The following is a 27,462-nucleotide window of genomic DNA, read 5'->3' as shown; positions in this document are numbered from 1 at the left end:
TTTTTTTTTTTTTTTTTTTTTTTTTTTTTTTTTTTTTTTTAAATTCTAAGGAGGAGTAAAATATCCAACCTGCTTGGGAACAGAACTATGAGGTTAGAAAACTGGGAAAACCGAATGGGGCTCACTGAACATCCAGACATGGAAAGGGTGTGGTGGGGGGGGGAGGGCTTTAGAGGCAGACAAGCATAGGGCTGAATCCCCGTTTTGCATTTCCTAATCTTGGGCCCAGCACCCTAAGGACCTTCAACAATAAACATTTCCTTTTCAAGCTGTTGTGAGATCTGTATGAAATATCGTAAGCAAGGCACCACAAACCATCCCTCGCACACTGGAAACACTCCTGGCTGTGAATTTCATTTTGCTTTCCCAGGCAGATGAAGCTAGATGAGTGTTCAGGTTTCTCAGACTTTCCAGAAGGAATTCCAGAAGAGGGGACCACAGGGGGAGGCACAGGTAAGGCGGCAGAGGCTACTGGGATTATAAAGTGTAGATTTAGGAAAGAGGAAGAAGTGGAAGGGAATGGGGGAGGGAGAAGGATGGCAGCTGGGTACCCACAGTGTGACATATTTTGTGGCTCAGAAAGCATGTAGCAAGTCCCTGGGGCCAGGAGGCCTGCCTGTCAGCCACACTCAGACGAGGTGCCAGCCTGCCTGAAACCTTAGGCCACAAGCACTCCAGCAGGAGAGGAGACACTCCTCAAACCAGTTTCTGATTCTCTTTGAGCAACACCAGCTAAAAAAGTATCTGGCACTTCAGCAGCAGCGAGAGGAGAGTGTGGTTTTCCAGAAAGAGCCATGCATCAAGAATCAAGACACCAGAGGCTGGCCTTGCTATTACCATAGCTCATGATGCCCACGGTTCACAAGGGCCCATTACTGGAGTCAGAGGGTCCACTTTTATGGTCCCCATTCTGCTTCACGGTCACTGACTTTTACCTTCCTGTCCATCCAGAGTATCCTGCACAGGGTCTATGACAGTGCCCGCCACCACCACCCCCACCCTCCCCGCCCAATACATGTGGACCAATTAGAGCAAAGGAAAGAGAGAAGGAAAGAAGAGGCAGGGTATGAAGAGGCGAGCATGGCAGCGGGTCCTGGCAGCCTAACCGGTGCCTCTGGGAGGCTTCGAATGGTTCCTGAGCCAGAGCTGTGCCAACACACTCAGATGCTCCCACTGGAAGGACTTCAAACTCAGTAGATGGAAAACGCAGGACAGAATTTCACACCAACCCATTTATGCCCCATGTCAAATTCAGAGACAGATGCACAGAGAACTGACATCAGGCCTCCTTTAGGCTGGGCTTACGCACGCTCACTCACCCTTCTCCCTTCCCCTCTAACCACACAGGGCCTGTGTCTTATCCTGAAAGAGATCCATCAGAGTCTCCTGCCTGGGATCAAATGCTGCTGACAGCAGGCCTGGCTCTTAATGCCTTGTCCTAGTCACCCCTCCCTCCTCTCTTCTGGCCAGTGTCTCATAAACTAGACATCATGGGGCAACGCCCTGGCCAACACTAATCTGTCCCCATACAAGGCACTGGGTAAATCGGCAGAGGGTAAGAGAGACCACTCAGGTGCCAGACTGCCTGGGTTAGAGTCCTGACTCAGTTAGTTAAGCCAGCTAATTAACTTCTTTATGTCTCAGTTTCCCATCTATAAAATGGGGTAGCCAATACAACCTCAGAGAGTTAAATGAGTTAATGTGGGTGACATCCTTAGAACAGTGTCCAACACAGAGCAAGTGCTCAAAATCCTTGAGTTTGCCTCCTGATTGAAATAGTGTGGTTGCTGCTCCCTCTTCCAAGGTCAACAGCAGAAGAATTGTACAGAGAAAAACACCAACAAGAAATGAAGAGAACTGTGAGAAGCCGCTTGGATGAAGGGGAGCCCTATTTGAACTGGTGTGTGTGTGTGTGTGTGTGTGTGTGTGTGTGTGTGTGTCAGAGAGATGTGGCCAGGCATGGCTGTGGAACAACCAAAAAAAAAAAAAAAAAAGAGCTCTGGGGTCCTGATCTGTCTTTCCCTCCACTATTGCCTTCGAACATGCAATGATGCCCCATCACCTGTGTGACTCAACTCTATGATCCAGGTGCTGGTTAGGGTACATCAGGGCACTGAAGATGTACTGTGCTTGTAAAGAACTGATAAAAAAAACAGCGAGGGGGCAACTGAACTTTGGACAGTTGTTTTCTCCCTCATCCCCTAAAATCTCAGGACAGATGAATTACAATTTAAAAAGTGTCTCTCTTGGGGCACCTGAGTGGCTCAGTCAGTTAAATGTCTGACTTTGGCTCAGGTCATGACCTCATGGCTCATAGGTTCTAGCCCTGTGTCAGGCTCTGTGCTGACAGCTCGGAGCCTGGAGCCTGCTTCCAGTTCTATGTCTCCCTTTCTCTCTGCTCCTTCCCCACTCATTCTCTCTCTCAAAAATAAACATTTTTTAAAAAGGCAAAGGAATAGAAAAGCTAGGAAATACAGGGGATAGAGGTAGAAGGGCTTTGTGGTTTAGAAGGGCAATCAAGCTGAGTGGACATCTGACAGAAATCTCACCCGAGTTCAGGAGAGACATGAATAAAGAGGTTCCCTGAAGCATGACTTACGGTGGCAGGAGGTGGAAGCAATGTGGGTCCCCATCACTGAGACCATGCCACATGTCAGTTAGAAGCAATAGATTAGATGTATACCCAGAAGAAACACAGTGATGAGTAAGAAGCTGAAAAAGATGTAAACCACAATAACATTTCTATAAATTTAAAATACCTGCATATAATCTCACTGACACCACACTGCATATGAATGTGCCACAACTCAAGCTCCAAGGAAAGAAAACACTTATTTGCAACTCAGCCAGCTAGATAGGTATAAGAATTTCTGCTACAATTGAAGCCGCTCACAATGCAAATTAATACACATTTCTCTAACATAAATATGCAGATTTTAATCAACAGCATTATGTAAACGGGCTGCAAAAATGGCAAGAAAACTTTAAATGTTTCGTTGATATTAATAAATTTAGAGTTCCTTTTCAATTTATGCAATATCTCCTTGAATTTCATGTTGGTAATACTGAGTTGACACGGAGTTAGTGAATTTACTTAACTTGTACATACTTTTGATACTGATTTGCTTTTGCTTCAAAGTCAAATCAATTCTTTTAAAATAGATGAAGCAATTTTGTCCATTTAGAGGCAAATATTAGAGGAAAGTGATTTTTTTTGTACTTGATTCAGGTATTGGAAAATTTTAAAGTACACTTGAAACAACTTAGTATGTGAATCTACTTTTTCAACTGTGAAATTACAAAATCTAAATACAGATCGAGTATTTCTGACGAAAATTTAACATCTACACTGAGATGTGCTATCAGAAAAAACACACTGGGTTTTGAAGACTTAGTAGGAAAAAAATAATAATAGTTTAATACAGTTTATCAATAATTTTTATATCATTCACATGTTGAAATAACATTTGGCTCTACTGGGTGGAATAAGATATATTATTAAATTTTATTAAGTACATGGATACTAGAAGCATTACGTGTTATTCAAGGACACAGACAAACAAAAAAATACACGTTAAAAATCTCTGAGGGTTGGGGCGCCTGGGTGGCTCAGTCAGTTAAGCGTCCAACTCTTGATCTCGGCTCAGGTCATGATCTCACGTTCGTGAGATTCAGCCCCGTGTTGGGCTCCCCGCTGAGTATGGAGCCTGCTTTGGATTCTCTCTCTCCATCTCTCTGTGTCTCTCCCACACTCTCTTCCTCCCTCTCTCTCTCTCTGTCTCTCTCAAAATAAATAAACATTAAAAAATTAAAATAAAAATATTTGAGGGTTGCTTATGGTGAGTGTTGTTTGGATGGGATGGAACGGTGAGATAAAAGGGCGCAAATAAAAAATTAAACAAGAGAGGCCTTGCATGGACCACTGATGAAAGAAGGCTATAAATTAAGGAGAATGATTAACCCAATCCCCTGTATCTAAGATTCCTTGTGACCACGGAAGAAGGAAAAAAGCAATGAAAACCTGAAGTCTCCGTGACCTTTAAAACCCAGAGCACCAAAGGTAAAGGCAGAGAAAGAATGAAAGGGTCTAAAAGCAATTTTTCAAAGACCATGATAGGACTAGTCCTCAGAGCGCTTTAAATCATCCCGTCCAACTTCATTTCCTTGGCTGTTTAGTGTGGGTGGAGAATGCTACACATTTGGCCTAATCACTCGAGAGTCCATCTAAATGGTTGAAGCTAATTTCTGTGCTGTGATCAAGGCAGTGCCGCCTAGTGCTGTATCTGTGAGCTCAGCTGTGGGAGGAGGACATTGGGAGGGGCTCCAACAACAGGTGGGTTGGAGTCCGCCTGAGAATCTAAAGCAGAGGGCAGGACAGCTGGTGTCTGGCAAAGTGATTTATAGTTGAAAGCAACAGGGAGCAAGTCAGAACCCTCACCAGTCATCCAAACTACACACTCCCCCCCCCCCGCCCCAGACATCCTGTCAGCTGCAAGGGACTTTAGAGGCGCAGATAGAAGGGGTGACTAGACCAAGGTCATGGCAGACCTGAGACTAGAACCCAGGACACTACTGTAAGGCAACAATGGAAGCTGGTAGAGCTGATAAGGATTCCTCCATGGAGAGCCCTGGCCCCCAAGCGGGGAAGGGAGCAAGAAAGCATCAATGACAGCTGGCCCTGTCACCCACAGTGTGGATGGCTCCTAGCAAGGAAAAAGAGACTCTACCCCTTAGCAAGCAGTTTGTCTCAGCATTTGGGGAGATGTTCTTAGTGCTAAAAATGATTCTCTTTTCTTGGTTTTCCTTTCTACCAACTTCTTCTTTTACTTCTTAAATTCTGACTTCCTCCCTGACTTCTCTGTGGCTAGATCTAGTGGTCTTGTCTCTGGGCCTTCTCTGCTGTACTTATCACACCAAAGTTCTGTCATTGATCCTCCTCTCCTGTATCTCCTTTATCCAGTTTACTCTCATTCATTCATTCATTCATTCATTCAGCTAACACCTATTAAACACCTACAGTATGCACTTACTTTTACTAAAATGAGTAAGAGGCCATCCCTGCCCCTAAAGAGTTTCCTGTCTGGTGTGGAAGATGCAGATATATAAATAGTTTTAATGTAATGACAAATACTCACACGGAGGTTTTAGAAGGTGTTATATAACCAAAATAGAATGCATTTAGTTCAACCGGGAAAATCTCTTATCTCCAGGCTCAATTTCTTTCTTAAATTGTTCAAGCTTCACATATTCAATTAAAATTTGGGCATTTCTCACCTGAGCATTTCAAACTCAGTATATTTTAAACCGAGCTCATCACCTATGTCCCAAATCATATATTTGTGACACATAAAACAAGCAAACAACAACAGGTTCTATTTGTGACAACTATAGAAGAGACTCCAGACTGGAACAGAATCAAGTCTGCATTTAATTCATTGCTATGCAATTATTTAGAGAAAAATTAAATTTTGCCTAGAAGCTACAAAGGGGAGGGGGCAGGGGCACCTGGGTGGCTCAGTCGGTTAAGCGTCTGACTTGGCTCAGGTCATGATCTCACGGTTCGTGAGTTCGAGCCCCACGTTGGGCTCTGTGCTGACGGCTCAGAGCCTGGATGGAGACTGCTTTGGATTCTCCCTCTCTCTCTGCTTCTCCCCCACTCACGTTCTGTCTGTCAAAAATAAACATTAAAAAAAATCTTTTAAAGGGGAGGGGGCACCTAGGTGGCTCAGTCGGTTGGGCGTCTGACTTCAGCTCAGGCCATGATCTCACGGTTTGTGAGTTCGAGCCCCGCAAATGGGTTCTGTGCTGACAGCTCAGGGTCTGGAGCCTGCTTCCGTTTCTGTGTCTCCCTCTCTCTCTACCCCTCCCCAACTTGTGCTCTGTCTCTCAAAAATAAATAAATGTAAAAATATATACATTTAAAAAGGGGAGAAACAAAGAATCTATTATTTGGTGAACATCCTCTCCAGATAATAGAAATATTTTTTATCTAGCAATCAGGCATATAAGTGCCTTCTGAGGAAAGGGAGATAATAGCCGGTAAGATCATTGAATTCATTCTTCTGATCTGTCTGTACTCAATAAGCAGCCTCTGGTTGGAATCTGAATGCCCTTAAAAAAAGGAATTGGATAAGAATATTTCCCACTGTAAATGAGTAACTCGTAACTATTTTCATTTTCCATCTTTTTCAGATTCAATTATGAGAGAGAAAAAGGCAAGCTGAGGGCAAAACATGATCAACATCCTGCAATCCCCCCTTTAGGGGCAACCTCCCCACAGCCTTAAGGTGGAATATATATATATATATATATATATATATATATATATAGGCACTAGTAACTACCTAAGAACAAAGACAGGGGAAAAACAAATGGTTAACTGATAAAGATCACAGTCATGTAGGACATGAAACTCCATTATAGTTTGTAACTGTCTTAATGATTTACAAGAAAAACACAATCTCAGTGATAGACCTCCAGGAACCTATAGACTCCATTTCCTGGAGACCTAGCATCACCTTCACCTCTATAGGATAGAAAACCCTATATAATCAGTCACTCTTCACAATCAAAATGCAGCCTTTTCTGCCCATGGGTCCTGCTCCCGTGCTACAATCAAAACACCTTTTTGCACCATAAAATGTCTCAAGAATTCTTTTTCAACCAACCGCTGGGCTCCCTGATCCCACGTCGCAACCATCCGAGAATAATGGAAATTTAGAATTGCCTTATCTCCCTAGAGCCTCTTTGCTGCACTCCTGGCCCCTACTGTCTTTCTCCTCCAATTCACATAATCCTCAGCTGTTAGCATAATCTTTCTCAAATTCCATTCCCGTGAAGTCACTGCCCAGCTCAATCACCACCAGCAGCTCCATAGGTCTATTTTATCAACCTAAAGTCATCAGTTTGGAACCCAGAGCTTATCAACTGTCCCACACACCACCACTTCAACCAAGCTTAAACTGCCTCCACTGCAGGCAAGCTAATTTGCTTACCATTTATCTTCTTCCCTGTGCTTTTGAAGTCTGTCCAGCCCTCCTTGCCATCAGCCATGTAGACCATCTCAGAGCTCACCTCAACCAGGATGCATCTGATTAGCCTCAACACTTCAGACTGCTTTGACCTGAAATCCCTTACGGACCTGTGTGCAAAACCAGCCTGTTCTCTGGGTCCAGAAAGGGACAGTCAAAAGAGCATCAAGTTATGACCAATAAGGGATAACACTGAGTAGTGATGTCATTTAATCATCAGATATACTTATAATATTTTAATAACTTTATATTTGTGCAGGGCACTATACTAGAGAATGAGGACAGCAGGGTGAGGCAAAGTCCCTACCTTCAAGGAATTTATATTAAACACATATAATTAAAATTGCCATACATACTATGAAGGAAAAGAATAAAGATGTTGTGAGAGAGAATTGTAGGGTAGAGTTAATAATTTTGGTTAGGTAGGACAGGGAATATTCTAAGGATGTAACATCAAGGCCTGAGGCCTGAAGGATGAGTTGAATTTAGCTAAAGAGTAAGGGCAGAGGTGCCTGGGTGGCTTAGTCGGTTAAGCGTTTGACTCTTGATTTCGGCTTAGATCAGGATTTCACAGTTCGAGAGATCAAGCTCTGCATCGGGCTCCTCGCTGGCACTGCAGAGCCTGCTTGGGATTCTCTCCCTCTTTCTCGGCCCCTCCCCTGCTCACGTACTCTCTCTCTCCCTCTCTCTCTCTGTCTCAAAATAAATAAACTTAAAACAAATTATAACTAACTAAATAGCTTCTCCTTGTTAAAAAAAAGAATAAGGGCAAAGTGATTTAGGAAGAAGAAGTAATATGTGTAAAGAGTTCCACTTTAATCAGTCAATATTTTTTAATCATCTACTAAATATGTAATTCTTTTCCTAAAACAATAAAGAGACATGTAAGGCTTAGCCTTCCCTTCGGGAGATATGACATAAATAATCTTGATCATATTAGTCTGCTCAGGATGCTATAACAAGATACCACAGACTGGGTGGAGTAAGCAACCGAAATGTATTTTCTCACAGTTCTGGAGGCTAGAAGTCCATGATCAAGGTGCTAGCAAATTTGGTTTCTGATGAGAGCTCTCTTCCAGGCTTGTAGATGGCTACTTTCTTGCTATGTGCTTCATGTGACCGTCCCTCTACCCTCTTAGGTTTGTATCATGGACCCTGTAAATTAAACTGATGAAAGACAGATTAACAGAATTTTAAAAATAAGAGTTTAAAAACCAGAGGTGGTTAGAACTTGAGGCTTACATACCATCTTAGCAAACAGCAATAAATTTGTGGAGAAGTGACAAAACAAAGGAGAAAAGTTTGGGCTTGCGGGGTGGTAAGCTGTGGAAAGGTAAACATATGGGGGAACTAATGGGAGATAAGGGTTATTTCAGTAACGTTTGTTTGTGCAGAATCAGTGCCAGCTCCTTGTCTCTGGTGATAATGGTTGTTTTCCTCCTCCTGGTACAGGAGAGGGGGGAAGAGGAAACAACTTCACAAAGGGAAATTGATGTCCTGATTTTAGGCAAATGGGGGAAAGCAAAGAGCACTTTCTGTGTTTGTTGCTTCCTAGTTTTTTTCAGGTCAAAATAATCCTTTTGCCAAAGTGACATATTCTGGTCCCCTTTGGGGAATATAGAGTATAACAGGGAAGTGAGGCAAGGCTGAAAAAAGTGGCAGAGACTAGACCGTGGAGGACCTTAGAAGAGAAGTTAACAGGTTTGAGCGATCTCCTGAGAGCAATGGGAAATCCTGAGTTGGGAGGGGAGGATTAGGAGGGAGTCCTGACATGATCAGACTTGTTTTTGAGGGTAGGTAAGGCTGGAGACAGGAAGAGATGAGAAGGTATATTCAGGGTAAAATTAGTAGGGCTTTTGTGACTAGTTGGTAGGGTCAAAGAGAGAGCATGGTTTCAGGTTTGGGTAATGGAGAGGATGGTGATACCTTAAACTGAGATGGGAAGTACTTCAAGTATGAGGAACAAGGAATTCTATTCTCAACAAGAACCTGTGAGATGTCCAGTTGACAGCTAGGCACTCAGGTCTAGAGTTCTAAGGAGCAGTCTGACTAGAGATACGGATTTTGGAACAATTTTATGAGCGCAGAGGCCAAGAGAACGGATGGGTTTGGAAAGGAAGAAAGCATAGGGGTGAGAAGAAGGCCTAGAACAGGCCCCTGAACCATTCTAACATTAGAGGGGCTACAAAGGAAACTAATAAAAACAGAGCAGTAGGAGGAAAACCAGGAGACTGTGTGATCAGAGATGCCAAAGGAAAGGGATGATTTGACCAAGAGGGAGAAGCCAACACAGGAGTAAATGCCTCAAGGTCAGGTAATATAAGATGATACGACCGCAGCATGAACAGGGACAACAGGAGGTACAGACAAGGGTCACTGAAGGAATTCAGAAGAGCAATCTTGTTGGGGGCTATGTATTTAGGGGGACCTGCATCTTGGCAAGAAAACCAAGTCTAGCTTCTTAAACGGTTCCCTGAAAGCCGGCCTCTGAATCTGAGTGAACATGAAACAGACAAAGAGGCAGGCTAAGGAGAAGAGATAATTTACCATGTTTGGAATAATGCTTATTGTAACCCAGCTCCGTTCACCAGCTAAACATTATGTGGATAATGGATGACAGCAGGATGCCTAAGTGGTTGCTGGATGGCAAGTTAAAGTAGGTCAATCAGGAACACAGAAGGAAGTAAAAATGCTTTAAAAGATCCCATCAAAGCACAACTTCAAACAATGTGGCCTTGCTGTGGATGAGCAGAAAACCACAACAGATGTATTAGCCCAGTGAAGAACAGTTAGAAAAGACATGCCTTTTTTTAGGGAGAAAAAAAAAAATCCCAGGGGATTTTAGAAGCAAATTGTAAGTTTAAGAGCCAGAACACCAAGCATCAGAGACACTTCTGACTCTAGATACACATTTTCACACACCAAATATCATCATTACGTATCCTGTGTTGCAAGTTCCTACGTTCAAGTTTACAAGAATCTATTGCACAAAAATCTACTGGCTGCATGTTGTATGTAGAAGAGCTGTGTGTGTAAGACGACCACAAGCTTAGCATGGGCAAATAATGTCATGTGCCAATTAAAAACGCAAATACAACTTTAGTCTACTTTACTAGAAGTCATCCCGATAATAAAAGCAATAGTCTTAGCGCTCTCTGCATTAATCAGAATAAAGGTGGAGTGTTATGACCAGCTAAAAGCATCACATTTTAAGAGTGATACCTCTCGCCCATCTCCTTTCCATTACCATTACAGATTCTCTCATCTCACATCTGGTAGACTGTTTCCAAAGATGGTCCGGCCATCCATCCCTCTGGTGGCACAAGCCTTTTGTAGTGTCATGTTGCCAACTTCTCCCATCTAGAGTCTATTTCTCCTCCCCTTGAATCCAGGCGAGCCCTGTATCTTGCTTTAATCAATGAGAAGTGATGGGGTTTGATTTACAGACCTAGACCTTAAGGGGCCTCCTGGCTTCAGTTTTTACCTTCTCGGTTGCCAGCCACAAAGTCAAGAATGGGGCTAGCCTACCGACTGATGAGAGGCCAACGCTGAGACACAAGTCATGTGGAGATGTGGAGAACTGAGGGGCACAGGCAACAGCAAGCACCAAGGCCCCAAACGTGAGTGAAGCCATTTTGGATCTCCAGCCCCAGTCAAGCCACTGACAGTAATATTCTATATCTGTGCTACCCAGTATGGGAGCCACTAGCCACGTATGTCTATTGAATTCTTGGAATGTGACTAGGGTGTCTGAAAATTTTCATTTTTAATTCACTTGATTTTAACTAAGCTTTAAATAGCTAGTGACTACGCAGTTGGACAGTGTAGACGACTCATAATCCTGCTAAAAACAAACAAAAAAAAAATAAAAACAGGGCACAGGGCAGAAGATCTCCTTGGCACTTATGCTTTACGGTGCTACAAATAAGCAGTTACTCGAGATGGTTGGTGGTGACAGATAAAGCTCTGTTAACTAGTATTGAAAAACAAAAAAACCCTCCCTTCAACATCACCCAAAGGAAGGAAGGAATCCATTCTAACCTGTTTCATCTGCATAAAATGTGAGAACCAGAAAGGGAAATTCCCACATCATAGACTATACCATGAGTTCCACATCTAGCATAGAGATGTCCTGATTAGACAATCAACTTTCCAAAAGTGCTTTCATCATCTATCAAAAAACAAAATGTTAATAGTTCCCTGGTTCACACGTTTTGCGGGGGAGAGGGAGCAGGAAGGAAACTTGAGAGAGCCTACTGTGTGCGTCAGACACAACCACATACATCAATCCATTTAATTCTTTTAATCATTATTTTCAGACTAAGGAAATACAAATTCAGAAATGTGACTTGCCTAAGGACCTAAAACTAGTTGGTGCCAGAGATGACATTCAAAATCAAGCCTCTAGATTTCCCAATACGCCTAATGCCTCTCCTATCAGGAATAACAATTTCCATGATCTGGTCATCTATGTAACTATTTCCAGTTAATGCCTTAACTCTTACCAGACTGATCTCATTTCTGCTTCCCTTCACTTGACACTCTTCTTCTCATTCCACCTATCCTTCAGAGTCCAGTTTAAGTCTCCCTTTTCCTTCCCTGAAACTTTTCTCATCTTAATCCCAATTTATTTCCCTCTCTTCTGAATTTTTACGTCGCTTATAATGGGCACCACATAACGTAGCAGTCTGTTACATTGTCTTTCCCTTAAAGAGACCGTAATCTCTTCAAGGTGGACAGCCCATGTCCTTACCAGTCTTTGAAGCCTGGCAATCCTTCCAAATTTCCTATTTTCCTTGAGCCCTGAATAGGTACTTCTGGAATGATGCATGAACTAAACTCAACAAGTACTTCTTGATTAATTAAAGTCGGCCCCAAACTCTCGTGTTGTACCCTTTCCTCAAACTACCGCGCCTCAATTGATCCGGAGAGGTTCAGTGGCGAGTGGAGGCGGTAGTGCGGCCACGTAACGCTCCCCGCCCGCTCCGGTAAGCCACGCCCAACCCGCTGGTCGCCGATTGGGCGTGGCTCAGCCTAGGGTGGCCGATTGGGCGTGGCGTGCGTGAGTGAAGGCGTGGCCGAGAGGGGAAAACTCCGCTCTGGATCGGACTCGGTAGTCCCCGGGAATCCTCGACAATTTCCGGCAACGGGCTCCTCCTCAGACGATCGGCCTCGGGTATTTCCGGTCCCCTTCGGAATTTTCCGTCTGGCTCCCGCGCGGATCTCGCCACTTCGGGTATTTCCGTGTCCCACTCGGAGGTACTCGGCAATCGCTCGGCCTCCCCCATCCCCCGGTAACGGTCGCTGGTGAGTTTAAATGAGCCGGGGCTGGCCGGGCCGGAGCCGCTACGGGGGGGGCCTGAGGCACTGCAGAAAGTGGGCCTGAGCCTCAAGGATGACGGTGCTGCAGGAACCCGTCCAGGTAATGATAACCCCGCTCGCCGAGGCTTGGCTCGAAGCCTCGGCCGGGAAGCCGCGTACGGCCACTCCGCGGCCTGGTGCGGCCTAGGCCCGGCAGCTTCTCCCGCCTCCCCTGCTGCCGGGTCCTGCCTGTCTCCGCGTCGGCTCGGAGGCCTCGCCCGCAACCTTACCCGCGTTGCCTTGGTCCTGCCTTGCTTCCACCCCGGGTGCGAGCGGGGTTCGGCGATAATGCCTCTGTCCACCGCCGGGCCACGGTCGGGCCAGCCCCTCCTGTCAGTCCAGGGGCCTGGCCCCCCCGGCCGGGGTGAGAGACCAGGGGCCGAAAACTCGCCCCAGGTGCTCTCTTGCCCCGGGATGATTGGGAATCACGTTTGATCAGAGCTTGTATGATCTTCGTAATGGTGGGGCAAGTTGGCGGGGTGGGGGTGGTGGGGGTGGTGGGGGTGGTGGTGTTCGGTTTTGTTTTTGTTTTATGTGAGAGGGCGGAGGGCCGATAAGATCGGTATTTTTAATACTAATTTCTGTTTTGGTAACAGACGTCCTATAGCCCACGTTGCTTTCCTCGCTCAGTGAATTTCCCACTGGACAATGATCTGGGAAGAGAACTCCCGAGGCCCAGCGCTGAGGGGCAAGCACCTATACGAGGGGAAGGGGTGGAAACGGCAAATCTGGGTGTTTTGTTTTTTTTTTCCCGTGACCGGTGTGATGGGGATCAGGAGTGTTTTATTGTGCATGTTGATAGTGCGTTCAGGAAATGAAAGACAAATAAGGGTTTTTACATCCATTTCGCTGTCCTTACGACACCAAGGTATGCTTTGACGCACAGTGCTCTGTTGGCACGGGAGAAACCCTATTGGATTTGAACTGTGATGCAGTGCCAGTCATTTTCCCCCTGCCATCTCAAGAAACTGAATCTTTTGTCCCTTACTGATGGACCAGGTCTGGGAGACTTTCAGCTCACCATAGGATCTTTGACTTGAATAGAAGAGTTGACCTCTATCAAGTGCTGTCATTGAGTTATGGACCTTTTTTTTTTTTTTTTGAAGTTACAAAGCAAATCAATTTTAGAAATTACTTCACATTACCCTTAATAGGCCTGTGACCAAATAATAAATATTTTAATACATCACTGCTTCCATATTTCCTTTAATTTTTCTTCCCGGAATGAAATACAAGGATCTCCCAGTTTGCTTCTTTTACATATAGCAACTATTAGTATTTGAACCAATATAATGTGGAATTCTGTCTTAGGAAATTTACCTGTTTGTAATTGTATCCATGCTTCCAAAGCTGTTTCTTTTCAAACAAATTCCTCTTACTGGTAGAGTCCCTTTTTTTTCTTTTTTTTTCTTTCTTTTTTTTTTTTTTAGGCCTAACATTAAATTAGAAGTTATCTGTATCTTTTGTTGTTGTTGTTATTAAGTAACCTCCACGCCTATCATGGAGGATGACCCTGACAGCAAGAGGCACCCAGGTGCCCCAAAAGTTATCTGTGCCTTAAATGAACAAGTATATCACTCAAGTTGTTTAATTTCTGTTTCATATTTTGTATGTAATTTTGTCTTCATTAATGATACATTTGCCTCCTCTGGCCCCCCAGTTTTCTCAGTTGATAAACTACTCTCAATGCTAGCCTATAGCCACTATTTAATAACAATTTCAACTTGTATAAAAACATGGAGAAGAAAAGACTATGTAGCCCGTTCCTAGATGGTACCCATCAAGTTTCCTCTTTTTCCTTACAGTACTCTTAGTGGTAATGCTCTTAGGTCTTTTTGAGGCTTAAAAGTCAAATTTGTCCCATTTTTCTTCCCCCATACTACCTTTGTCCATTAGATTTGGGGACTGTGGTAAGAAGTTTTAGGATAGGGCTAGGTGAGAATTTTGGTTGTAATTTATAGTAGAAGAAGCCCTTCAGTAAGGGGTCTGGCAGTGGGAGAAACAAGCAACTTTAGCTACGATGATGATGATGATCAACTGATTAGGGATAGGGCTGAACATGGGAAAGAATCACTAAGGAGAAAATAGGACAGATAGATACTATTGTTTTTTTAAACTATGATAAGTAATTGCATGTACTTGTAAAGGAACGAGTGTAAGTTGGGGAGTTGTTTGGGGCATCATGATATTACCAGGCTTAGGAAAAAGTTGAGAGGAAAGATGAACAACTGTTTGCTGCTTTTTTTTTTTCTTTAAACTTTTGACACAGAATAGCCAGTCTGATAAATTGCATCAGCCTAAATATTAGCTCCTCCTCCAAATTGTCTCTCATAGAAAAACTTTATATTTGAGTCTTTACAAAAGACTCTCCTGCTATGAGGCAGAAATTCTGTCAATTATTTTATTTTTAATTGTTTGGGGAAGACACACAGCCTAAATGATTTCAATCAGTGTCAATTTGGATATTTATAAAATTCACCTGATGAATTGGATTTAAAAAAAAAAGCAAAGACATTTTAATGGATTTATCAGTTTTTCCTGGGGGTAGAACTTCATGGAAGTGTGAAGTCGTAAACAAGCTTTGTAAAAATCGCCTTAATAAGCAGTGTACTAAGTGGATACTATACATATGATATTGTTTTAGAGATCATTCAGCTAGTGAAGGAATACTTTGGGCTTGGAATAAGGTATACTGGGATAGCATCTAGCATGGATTCAAAGGGTACCATATTTCAAATAACTTAGAATTAAATGTATATTCAGGAAAGTTGTGTTAGATGAAAAAAATGGCTTTGTTGATATCAAAGATAGATGTGAACAGTTTCCATAAAATCGTTCTGTTCAATGAGAATAGAAAAAGATGAAATTCCTAAATAAATTTTGTCATTTGAGAAATATGTATGTGTAACTAAATTGATAAAGCAATAGGCATTTGACTATTTGATCTTCATTCAAAAAACATATACTTAAGTCAGCTGAAACACATTTATGAAGTTTCCTTTTGGCAAATGGGAAAATACCTTATATTTACGTACAGTATAGTATCTTGAAGGCAGTGCTACATCGTACCTGAACTGGGAGAATAAGCTTTGGGGAATGTGGGTGGAGGAGGAGGTCACTGCAAACATACATAATAATTTCATTTCTTTATGGACTAGTGTTCTGATATAGCCCTTTTTGTGTTTATGCTGTTTATATAGAGAAAGCATTAGGCAAATAATCACAAATTTGTAATTACAAACTGATAAGGCCACTATAAATAGGGTGTGAGGAGAGAGACCTAATGAGGGACTTGACCTACGCCCAGGTGTCAGGTTTGCAATTGAACCACCAAAAGAGGTACTAGAAAATAGCAAAAAGTTAAGCCGCCTCAACGAAAAAATCAAATTGGAAAGAATGTTATGTACCTGCTATGTACCAAGCACAGAAGAGTATGAAAGACATCCTAAAATCTTCTCTAAAAATGGTGTCAGGAAGGTCCTTTTTGAGCAAATAACATTGAAGCTGGGATCTGAAGGTTGAGAAGGAAACAGTAATTTGAAGAGCATAACAGAAGGAGAAAACAGTATGTGCAAAGTCCCTAAGACATAGCAGCACTTGGCACTGAAATGACTGAAAGAAGGCCAATGTGACTGGAGTTGCATATTAATGGAAAACCATTATAAGGAGTTCAGTTTTCATTCTAAGTGTGTGGGGAGTCATTGAAGGATTTTCAGAAGAGGATTGACTTGATGTAGATGTTAGATCTCTTGGCTACTATATGTGAAATGTAATGGAAGAAGGAGGCAAGAATAAAAATATCTTAGGGGCGCCTGGGTGGCTCAGTCGGTTAAGCGTCTGACTCTTGATTTCACCTCATGTCGTGATCGCATGGTTTGTGAGATGGAGCCCTACATGGGGCTTTGCGCTGATAGAACAGAGCCTGCTTGGGATTCTCTCTCTCTCTCAAAATAAATAAAAACTTAAAAAAGTAGGCTTAGGATGAAAGTAACCTAGACCAAAGTGGTAGTAGTGGAGTAGGAAAGAGATTGATAAATTCAAGAGATGTTTTGGAGGTAGAACCAATGAGACATGGAGACTGATTGAATGGGAGAGGGTGGGGATCAAGACTGCTGCCTGGATTTCATTTTGGTGGTGCCATTTAATAAATGAAGAATCCTGTGAGAGGGGGACAAATCTGAAGGAGGATAATTAACCTGTTTTTGTTTTTTTTAAGAGCATTGATTTTGAGAGCGAGAGAGAGAGAGAGCAGGGGAGGGGCAGAGGGAGAGGGAGAGAGAATCCCAAGCAGGTTCCGTGCCATCAGTGAGGAACCTGACTCGGAGTTTGATCTCATGAACTGTGAGATCATGACCTGAGCGGAAGTCAAGAGTCCGACACTTAACCAATTGAGCCACCCAGGTGCCCTGACAATCTGTTTTGAACAAAATGAGTTGGAGATATTTGTGAAGCCAACCAGTAGAAATATGGAGAAAAAAACCTCTAATCTTTTGAGGGATCTAGTCTTGTTGGGAAGCTAAGAATGTTTAACAGGAACAATTGGATAATGTTACAAGTCAGTATGTATTTGATTGCACAGATAATAATAAAGAAATTCAGTAAACAGATCCTTGTAGACTGGAAAAATGGTGTTTCTTGATGGAGTGGAACTTAAAGCTTTAGAAGATGGGAAGTGTTTGGATTGGTAAAAAAGAAGGGAAAAAATGGTTTTAGCATGGAATAGCACGAGCAAAAGCCTAAAATTGAGAATGGTGTTTAGGAACAAAAGAACCATAAAATATTATAGTTTTGGTTGGAATGGGAATTGAGAGCAGGAAGAGATAAGGTTTTGCTAGCCAGGTAGAATCAGATTATAGGGGACTTAACATCCAGGTTGAGGGGTTTAAGGCATTGGTAATACATAGCCATTATACGTTTTTGAACAGAAGACTTGTAATGAAAGCACTACTTTGGGAAGATTAATCTGGTGCTGTTGGCAAGGAGGGACAAGACGAGAGTTAGGGAGACATATGGGCCAGTAAAATAATCGAGTTACATGGTAACATACACCTGAGTTTCTCATTCTTGGTACTATTGATGTTTGGGGCAAACTAATTCTTTGTTGTGGGGGACCCTGTCCTATGTATTGTAGAGTGTTCTGCAGCATCCCTGGCCTCCACCCACTAGGTGCCCCCTCCATTTGTGACAATCAAAAATGCCCCCCACTAAGAATTGCTAAATATCCCTTGAGGGGCAAAAATCACCCAGATGGGAAACCACTGATACAGACCTAAACTAAATTAAAGTTCTAAAAATAAGATTTTAATGTGTAACAGGAAAATTCCACAGTGATTTTTTTCCCCCCTTATACCTCCTTATATTGTCTGAAGCTTTTATTATCCATTTCTTTTATGGTTCAAAAAAAAAAAAAGGCAGCTATCTTCTTTTTTGACAAAAACAAGAATAAAACAAAATAATTTATATGGTCACATTTAGGTCTGAATTAGTTGTACAGTTACAGAGGTTTGTTTATATTTTTAAAAATATTACATGTTTAAGAACAAGCAAGGAAAAAATTTTGCCATTTTGTGCTGTTGATTCCGCTTTTAAATTAATGCAACCTAGGACTAACCCATTAATTTAATCGGTAGGAATTCTCTTTTAAACTTTTTTTTTTTTTTTTTTTTTTTTTGAGGATGGGTGTGGTGTTGCTGTTTGTCTCCCTGTTAGCAGCATTCATCCATCTGGCTTTAATTTGTAGAAGTCCTGAGATGATGCACTGAATGATATTCTTTTGGGGACAGGTCCACACCAGCAGTTGGGCCAAAGTGGATGACTAGCCAGGGGGCTGATCTTAGCCCTGCTCTTCATAAGCTCCCAATCTGTAGTGCCTTAGAAAATAGCCCATTTCCTACCAAAGAGACACCATCGCTGAGGAACTTAGAGGTGCTTGAGCAGAGTGGTGATAGAAGCTGTATGTGGGGTTCTCCAAGTGGCAAATTTTACGGGGTATATGAGAGTTTGAGTTGGCTGCCTTTACTATCACTTTCTCACCCTCTTAATTGGTAACAGGGGCGCTTGGGTGGCTCAGTCGGTTAAGCGTCCAACTTCGGCTCAGGTCATGATCTCACTGTTCGTGAGTTCGAGCCCCGTGTTGGGCTCTGTGCTGACACCTAGCTCAGAGCTGGGAGCCTGTCTTCAGATTCTGTGTCTCCCTCTCTTTTTGTCCCTCTCCAGCTTGCTCGCCGGCGCACTCTCTCAAAATAAACATTAAAAAATTTTTTTAAAAAGAATTGGTAATAAAAAATTATCTTCTTCTGAGCAAAGCTTGATTTTATATCAGAAATGGATAGAATCCTTGATTATGATACTTTTTCTCTTGTTCATTTAATATTGAAAAGACAGGAAAAAAAAGCAAAGTTCCAGGAATTTATGGCCATAGTATATGGCCATATGTGTGTCAAATTTTCCTGGTGATCAGTAGTACTGAGTTAGCTGGTGAATCATTTGGGTCTTTTGTGGCTTATATATTAACAAAATAAGCAATTGTGGCAGATATGTTGGGAGATGTTATAATAATGGAAACTGTGTCTTTATTGAGTTTGTTTATATTGGAAGACAGGAAAAGAGGAGGTTTTTAGTGTCTACTATGTGCTAGTCCGTATACTAGGAGCACTGTATATGTATCATGTCATTTAATCCACACAATCTAAGAAATAGAGCTCTGTTTTCCAGATGAGGAGATTGAGGCTTCCAAGTCACACTCTTGGAAGTGCTGGCACACAAATTTGAACACATGCCTCCAAAATTAATACTGAGTATATCGTTTCTACTCCCCATGTTCTTTCATTTACAACAAAATTAAACAAGTTGGTTCTTAGGAAATCTCCATATTTTGTAAAAGAGTAATTAGGTGGTAATTATTTGTATCACAAAATAATAATTGTGTGCCACAGAGTTTCTTTCAGTAGAGATTTCCAGAAATTCTTACCTATTGGACTTACAGTTGACCCTTGAACAAGGCAGGAGTTAGGGGCACTGACCCCTATGTAGTGGAAAAATCCGAACATAACTTTTGACTCCTCAAAAACTTAGCTACTCTCAGCCTACTGTTGCCTAGAAGCCTTGCCAATAACATAAACAGTTGATTAACACATATTTTGTATACGTATTATATACGTGTTCTTATAATACAGTGAGCTAGAGAAAAGAAAATGTTACCAAGAAAATCATAAGGAAGAGAAGATACATTTTTAGTAGTATATTGTATTTATTGAAAAAAATCCACATGTAAGTGGACCCATGCAGTTCAAACCCATGCTGTTCAAGGGTCAACTGTATATGAATACAGAGAAACTTAAAGCTAAGACTAACATAAGATACTACCAGTAGGAGGACTGGCAGAAATCAAAGATCAGTTGTTTATTCATTCAACATCCATTAGTTAAGTCCTTGCTTAAAAAGTACATAATAGATGCTGGGAATCTAATAATGAGCAAAACCAGAAGTAGTCTCTACCTTTCTGCAGTTTATAGTGAGGAAGACATTACTTATTTATGTAAAATTACAGCAGTGAGAAGTATTACAAAGGAAAGGTACTTAGTGCTATAAGAGTGTGTAATAGGAATGCCTGACCTCATCAGAGCTCCCCCAAAAAAGTGTTCCTTGAGAAAGAAGTCCAAAGAATGACTCGAATATGCATAGTTTGGAGGAAGGTACCAGGTAAAGTGAACTATGTATATGTTTAAAGGGCCTGTGGCAGGAAGGTAACATGGTAGGTTTGAGGAGTTGAAAGAAAGCCATTGTCCGAACACAGTGTAAGAAAGCATGATACAAGAGGAATTGGAGAGGTAAGCACGGACTATACCATCCTCCCTGGTTTGGTGGTTTGGATTTTTGTCATTAAGGACAATGAGAAGCCAGAGAAAGATCTTAAGTGAGAGGATAATATGATCAGATCTGATTTGTGAAAAGCTCACAGAGAGAAAATGGATCACAGGGTGGGAAAGAATTCAGGGAAGACAAATAAGACACTATTAAAAGTAATGGTGGGGGGCTCCTAGGTGGCTCAGTCGGTTGAGTGTCCAACTCTTGGTGTCGGCTCAGATCATGATCTCATGGTCATGGAATCAAGCCCCACACATCAGCTCCATGCATGGTGGGTGTGGAGCCTGCTTGAGATTCTCTCTTTCCCTCTTTCTGCCCCTCCTCTTGCACACACACTCTCTCAAAATAAACTTAAAAAGGGGGGGGGGGACAGGTCTGCCTTAGAAAGTAAATGTTTCATTGAGTTTCTTCCTTTCATCACCATTGCAGTTGCCTAATTTAAATGAGTATCATTTTGGCATATACCTATATGCACGGTTCCAGAACCCTAGGTCATGGGATGGTCTGGTAGAACACCAGAGGGACAGATAAGTTCTTATGGAGGTTTAGAATTCAGCCAAGTACTGTGCTAGATTTATCTCAAAGGTAGTGTTTTTTGTACTTATTTTACAGATGATTAAAACTGAAGGTCAGAGAAGTGACTTGGATATCTTGATTAGAAAGTGTCAGAGGGTTAGAGTTAGGTTTCATCGGCCATGGATTGAAGCTGGAGGTTATATTAAACAGTCAAGAAATAATTGAATCAAATTAGATTTGAACACCCTTTAGCCTGTTGTTTTCTGAACGACGTTTTTTTGAGTTCTTCCACCGTGCAAATGTTGAAGTTCTCTGAGGAAAACACTCGTAGTTTGTCACATTACCTTTTACGTATGTCTTTTCTGTGTCATAGTACAGAGGAGATGTAGGCCAGATAGCAGAGAGCCTGTAGCATGTTTAAAACCTGCTCTTATATTCACTCCTTGCCAGTGCCACCTATTTTTGTTGGAAGGTTCACCTTCTCAATTGTTTGATTAAAAAAAAAATCAAAAGCACAGGGGTGCCTGGCTGGCTCAGTCGGTAGAGCATGCGGCTCTTGATCTTGGGGTCATCGGTTTGAAGACCCAAGTTGGGTATACAGATTGCTTAAATAAATAAACTTTTAAAAACACATTAGAAAGCTTTGATTAGGGAGGAAGACACGATGATAATGTTGATGGCATGGCTAAAATTTGAGTGATTATTAGGTATGTACTAGGAGCCATTATGTACTTTATGTAACATTATGTACATATTAACCATTATGGACTCTTATGTTTTAAAACAAGAGACTTGAGACATTGTTACTTGCCCAAGAAGGAACATGAAGACCTACAAACAAGAGGCTTTGGAACTTGAGTAACTCAAGCCTTTCTTTTAAAGCTAAGGGCCATGGCCTGAAGGATTAGAAAGTATTTTATTCATAACATCTTGAATTAACAGATGAGACAGCCTTTTTGGCTTTGGGGAATCTGCTGAGCAGGGATATTTTTAATTAGAATAAATCTTTTTTAGATCAGTCCTTTTCAAACTTTAATACGCATATAAATCACCCGGGGATCTTGTTAAAAATGCTGATTCTGATTTAGTAGGTTTAGGATTGGGTCTGAGATTCCACACTTCCAGAAAACTTCCAGAAGATATTAGTGTTGTTGCTCCAAGGACCACACTTTGAATAGCAGTTTTAGATAGTTCTCAAAGTGGTAGGAAATGACTGGATTAAGAACGGTAACGTTAGAGGGAAAAAATGCTGCCTGTGATAGTTTAGATTATTAATTTAAATTAAATTTAAATTTGAACTAAATTTAAATTCCCACCTTTTTCCTTTCCCTTGTGCCTAGATGGAAATGGTCAGATTAGACAGTCCTGAGACTTTAAAAAATTTAGACTGTATAGAAAGTAAGCTTAAACAAGAGGCTCCAGAGACCCCATGAGAAAATAGAAAACTACACCCTTGGGCTAAGTAAGTCATCAACTACTACTAGGACTTTGAATATAAAAAATTATAATTAATAATACTCATAGAAATGTTAGTAAACATTTGCTTTTTCATTCAAATATTTGAGATTGTACTATAGCCAAGGCATATTAATCACTTGTTACAATGTAATCTAGCTTTACTGTTACAGTGTTAGCTAGTGGTTTCATGAGGTCATCCCACTGTGCTGGTTTTATTGTAACTATTAAACTGTTCAACAAATTATGAGCTGTATACATGGCTAAAAATAAACACTGTTGTATCATGATCACTTGTAAGATACCTCAATTTGTGAGTTGATGATTTTTTTAATCAATTGGTGACTTTTATATCTTGTGATAGACCAGAAGTTAAAAAGAAACCCAGAAAGATTAAAAGAAACTCCTATGGTGTTGTGCTCCTAAAAATGCTAGGCAAAACATAAATATATGTAAACACATAATTTACAGATACACAATTTATATAACAGACTTAAAATTAGTGTTATATGATACACTAAAACTTCAACAACAAAAAAAACCTCTCTGGTTTAATGCTCTCAAAAATTCTGGATAAAATAGTAAGAAAAGGTAAATCATCTAACAGAAAAATGAATGACACATGAATTGGCATTTGCCAGAAGACCAATAAACGTGAAATAAATTACTATTGAACTCATTTTAATATTCAGAGAAATGCAAATTAAAGGCACTAGATAAGCATTTTACATCTGTCAGACTGGTAAAAATAAGAAATTGGGGGGCACCTGGCTGGCTATCATTAGAGCCTGCAACTCGATGTCAAGGTCATGAGTTCAAGCCCCACATAGAGAGAGGGATAGAGATTACAATCAATCAGTCAATAAACAAAGATTTTTTTGATAGTACATAGTGTAGACAAAGATGTGGAATAATGAGTAGTCATATGTTTTTGGTAGGAGTGTAAATTAAGCCCACACTTTGAAAATGATTTGTATTACCTAGTAAAGATGAACCTGTGTATGAACATGAACTCAACAACCCCATAATTTCATTCTTAAGTATATATTCCAATTTGGAGAGATTCTTAAATAGGTACCCTAAGAGATAAATATAAGAATGTTCTTTGCAGCATTATTATAACTGGAAAAAAACGAAATAGCCCAAATGTTCATATACTGTAAATAGATAAAATGCATTTTGATGTATTTTTACAATGGAAATATTATTTATTCTGCAATCAAAATGAATGAATTCTAGCTACACAGATTGAGAATGAATTTTTTAAATATTGGATTTCAAAGCAAATTATAGCATAATATGTACAACATGATTGTATTTATTTAAAAATTCAGAAACAGGGAAAAGTGTTGCATTGCTTAAGGATGATACATACATACAAATGTATAAAAATTGTAAAGAAAACCTGAAGATTAACAAAATTCAGAGTGGTGGTTTCAGAGAGGTTATGTGACTGATGAGCACCTGTGGGAGAGGGCTTGAAATATATTGGTAATATCTATTTCTTGAGCTGGATAGTGAGTACATGGGTCTAAATGTTTTCATTTATTATTAATTAAAATGTCATTCTAGCTGTTATATACTTTATAGCTATGTTTTATAACTTTAGAAAAAGAAAAATATATTCACCTAGATTAAAGATTAGTGCTATTATAGTTTGCTCATTTGTCTCCCAATATGCTTCCTTGGGTGGGTGAGAATAGGGTTGCTTTAAAGGTCATAGGTGGAGAGGCATCTGGATGGCTCTGTCAGTTAAGTGGCTGACTCTTGATTTCACTTCAGGTCATGATCTCATGATCTGGGTCAGAGCATGGAGGCTGCTTGGGATTCTCTTTCTGTCTCCCTCCCACCCCATGTCCCCCTCTCCAACTCATTAGTACGCACACTCAAATAAAATTTTTTTTTTAATTTTTTTTACATTTTTCTCATTTTTTTATTGTTGTAAGAAGTAACCACTTTTTAAAACAAAATTTGTATTCAAGTATTTTGCTTTTATATAGAAAACTGAAATATATGGCAAACCTAGCACAGGGGGTGGAAGAGAAGAATTGATTATGTACTTTTACAAGGATTTGATACTACATGTGGCTCTGTATAACGTTATTTGCATTTAAATTCAGATCATTTAAAAATGTGTATTGTAAACCCTAGGACAATCACTAAAATTTTAAGACTATTTATTTATTTTAATTTTTAATAAAAATTTTTAAAAATAGGTGGGGAAGTTTTTGTGGAGGATGACATTTCATGCATATCGTGAAAAATTGTTTAAACCACCGTTGTTAGTTTGGAGCAGTGTAGTTTGGTGGGGTGGGCAGACCCATAAACACATAACTGTAACAAAATATGAGTGCGCCACTAGAAGAGATATGTTTACCAAAAAAAAAAAAAAAAGGTTAGGAATCAGCCAGGAAACCTTCATGAAGTAGGTGTTAATTAAGCTGGGTCTGTAGAGATGAGCAATTTGTAAAAGGAGGTATGTGAGGGAGCCTCCATTCCTCTGTGGGGGAAGAGGAAGTACAAAAAGGCACAGAGGCCTAAATGTCCATGGAGAATTGAGTGAGTAAATTCAGGTATGTTAGGAGCCATACTGTGAAGAGCCTTGTGTAACATGCCATGGAGTTTGCACTATGGACATTGAGGTTTTGTTTTATTACTTAAATTAGTGTCACTGATTTGATTACACTATGTCAGGCTCCGCTAGGCGTTACTTTGAAACTGTATATTTGTGTACTTATGTTCTTTTCCCTCTACTTTCAGGCTGCTATATGGCAAGCACTAAACCACTATGCTTACCGAGATGCAGTTTTTCTTGCAGAACGACTGTATGCAGAAGGTTTGTAATCTGTTCATTTCTATAAAACAATAAAGGAATAAAATAAATGGAATTCTGTCCTTTCCTATGACTTCAATATAACAAGACTCTGGGGATTGCTTTTGTTGTTTCTTTATGATTGGTACTAGTTCATAAAAACTTTTCCTTGTATCTGTTTTCTCCCTTATGTGCTACTTTTAATAACTGTAGAGTTGTTTCAGGTTTTACACTATGGTTTACTTAATCATTTTCCAATCTCTAGATGTTTTTGTCTAGGTTTTCTGTTAAAAGAGTCTATATTCTATAGCTAAGAGCATGAATTTAGTCTATAGCTTTGGTATAAACCCTCACCCTGTCACTTAAATATGCAGTTGTAGACCTTGGACAGTCACTCAGTGTCTGAGTATTTCAGAGTTCTCATCTATAAAATAAAGTTAACGATAATCGCTTGCGAACGCTGAAGAGTGAAATGAGATAATGTATTTAAAGCACTTGGCACAGCCTTCTGGCATGGTAATAAATGTTCGGTAAACATGTGCTGGTAATGTATGCTTTGTTTCTGTCATTAATTCTTGTAATTCTCTTTCTAAGATGCTAATACAGATAATTAGGTACAGCTTTTTTTTTCTTTTATATGTCATTTTGTGGGGCTATATATTCTAGAATGGAACTTACAAGTCAAACTGTGATCAGTTCTACAACAAATTACTTTTTCCCCAGTTGATAACCCAGCAGAGAGAAGGGTAAAATAATCTGGGGTGTGACCAACACCATAAGACTTCCTTCATAATCTTTCAGTATTAGATTTGATCAATTTAATGTATTTTTGCTTACTTGAGAATTATGAAATATTTTGTCTTGCATTTTTATAACTACAAGGGATTCTGGGTATTTTCTCAAGTGTTTGTTTTAAATTTATTCCTAGTTCTATGAGGTATATCTTTATTGTCTATTTGACCCAGATTGTTGCTTTTTAATCTTAATTCTATTGGTATATTTAAAATTTTTATGTAGTTGACCTCATCTGCTTTATCATTTATACTTTCTTCTATTGCTTCAGTAGGTGGAAAAGTCATCTTTCTACAACTACAATTAATATGTGGTTATTGATGGTTAAAAAAATTTAAAGAATTTATCATGGTATTATTACTTAATTTATTCAATATGTATATTAAACAATGCTTTTTTCCCTCCTGCATGGTGTTTTACTTGGTTTTATATTAAATTTTTAAAAAAATGTTTTGTTCTGGGGTGCCTGGGTGGCTCAGTCAGTTAAGCATCAGTCTCTTGGTTTTGGCTCAGGTCTTGATCTCTCAGTTTGTGGGGTCGTGCACTGTGTCAGGCTCCACAACAGCATGGAGCCTGCTTGGGATTCTCTGTCTCCCTCTCTCTCTGCCCCTTCCTTGCTCATGCTTGCTCTGTCTCTCAAAATAAATAAATAAACTTAAAAAAAAAAAAAAAAAACGCTTTGTTCTGTCTCCAGAATTTCTCCTCTCTTCCATTAGTTAATTTTCTGTTTTTAATCCAATATCATGCCTTTTTTTTTTTTTTTTAAGAGAGAGAGTGCAAATCGGGGAGGGGGGGAGGGAGGTAGAGAGAGAGAATCTCAAGTAGGCTCCACACTTAGCATGGAGCCCGACATGGGGCTTGATCCTACTATCCTGGGATCATGACCTGAGCCAAAATCAAGAGCCTGTCACTCAATCCACAGAGCCACCCAGGCACCCCCATACCATTTTTAACACTTTATATTTTAATATTTCATAAGGCCTATCGCCCATCATTTTTTTCTTTCCAATTCATGCATTAGAAGTCTTTCCCCTTTTTTATCCTTTATTTTTCTATGTCTGTTTTATTATTGCTTTGAAATTTCACAAAGATTTTGATCAATGCTGACCTGCAAACATATAATTCTCTAAATTACTATAGATAGCCTTCCCAACAAGAAGTAGTGCTGCCTTCTTTTTACTCAGGTGTTTGTTTGCTTAATCCGTTTTTGTACTTTCTGTGTATGTTCCCATTGGATTACTTGCCAAGAGTTTCCATTTTTTTTGTGGTTGTAGATGAGCTTTATTTTTGCGTATTTTGTATGTTTGTGTCTGAATTGCTAGTGGAACCTTTCTGATCAGTTGTATGATTTTACTCTAGTAGCAAGTGCTTAGTAACCTAACTGCAAGCATAAGAAAGTAGATCTTAGGGATTTGCCAGACATGTGTCACCAGAAAGGACAAGGGATAAGAACATTAAAAATACAGACAAGATACGGACCAGGAAATGTAAACTATAGGAAAGTTAACACAGAAGAATATTGGTGAATAAGATTCAGAGAAGTGCCAGAAATCTAGATGAGGTTGAATTGGGAGATGTGGGGGAATAACATGGGAGCGGAAGACCATGAATCAGGTGCAGAATTTTTCC

At 40.4% G+C, this 27,462-nt stretch overlaps 2 protein-coding genes across 11 annotated transcripts in view; one reads left to right on the top strand and one right to left on the bottom strand.

The window, feature by feature from the left end:
• MYL4 (myosin light chain 4) overlaps window positions 1-11,960 on the bottom strand; it is a 29,310-nt gene extending 17,350 nt beyond the window's left edge. The window contains exon 1 of the mRNA XM_049637618.1: window positions 11,785-11,960. The gene's annotated coding sequence lies outside the window, so the exon portion shown is untranslated. The remainder of the gene's footprint in view (window positions 1-11,784) is intronic.
• Window positions 1-27,462, top strand: part of CDC27 (cell division cycle 27) — an 803,505-nt gene that overhangs the window by 724,255 nt on the left and 51,788 nt on the right. For 2 of the 10 annotated variants that reach the window (XM_049637568.1, XM_049637567.1), the window contains exons 1-2: window positions 12,025-12,453; window positions 24,990-25,065. In XM_049637568.1, coding sequence (XP_049493525.1) covers window positions 12,427-12,453; window positions 24,990-25,065 — 103 coding nt within the window. In that variant the 5' untranslated portion in view covers window positions 12,025-12,426. Of the gene's footprint in view, window positions 1-12,022; window positions 12,454-18,489; window positions 25,066-27,462 lie in introns of those variants that run through there. The other 8 variants (XM_049637576.1, XM_049637575.1, XM_049637572.1 and 5 more) reach the window with 6 other exon arrangements.

This window comes from Panthera uncia, chromosome E1 (assembly GCF_023721935.1).
Source record: "Panthera uncia isolate 11264 chromosome E1, Puncia_PCG_1.0, whole genome shotgun sequence".
NCBI classification, from domain to species: domain Eukaryota; kingdom Metazoa; phylum Chordata; class Mammalia; order Carnivora; family Felidae; genus Panthera; species Panthera uncia.
This window is presented reverse-complemented; position numbering and strand designations above follow the sequence as displayed.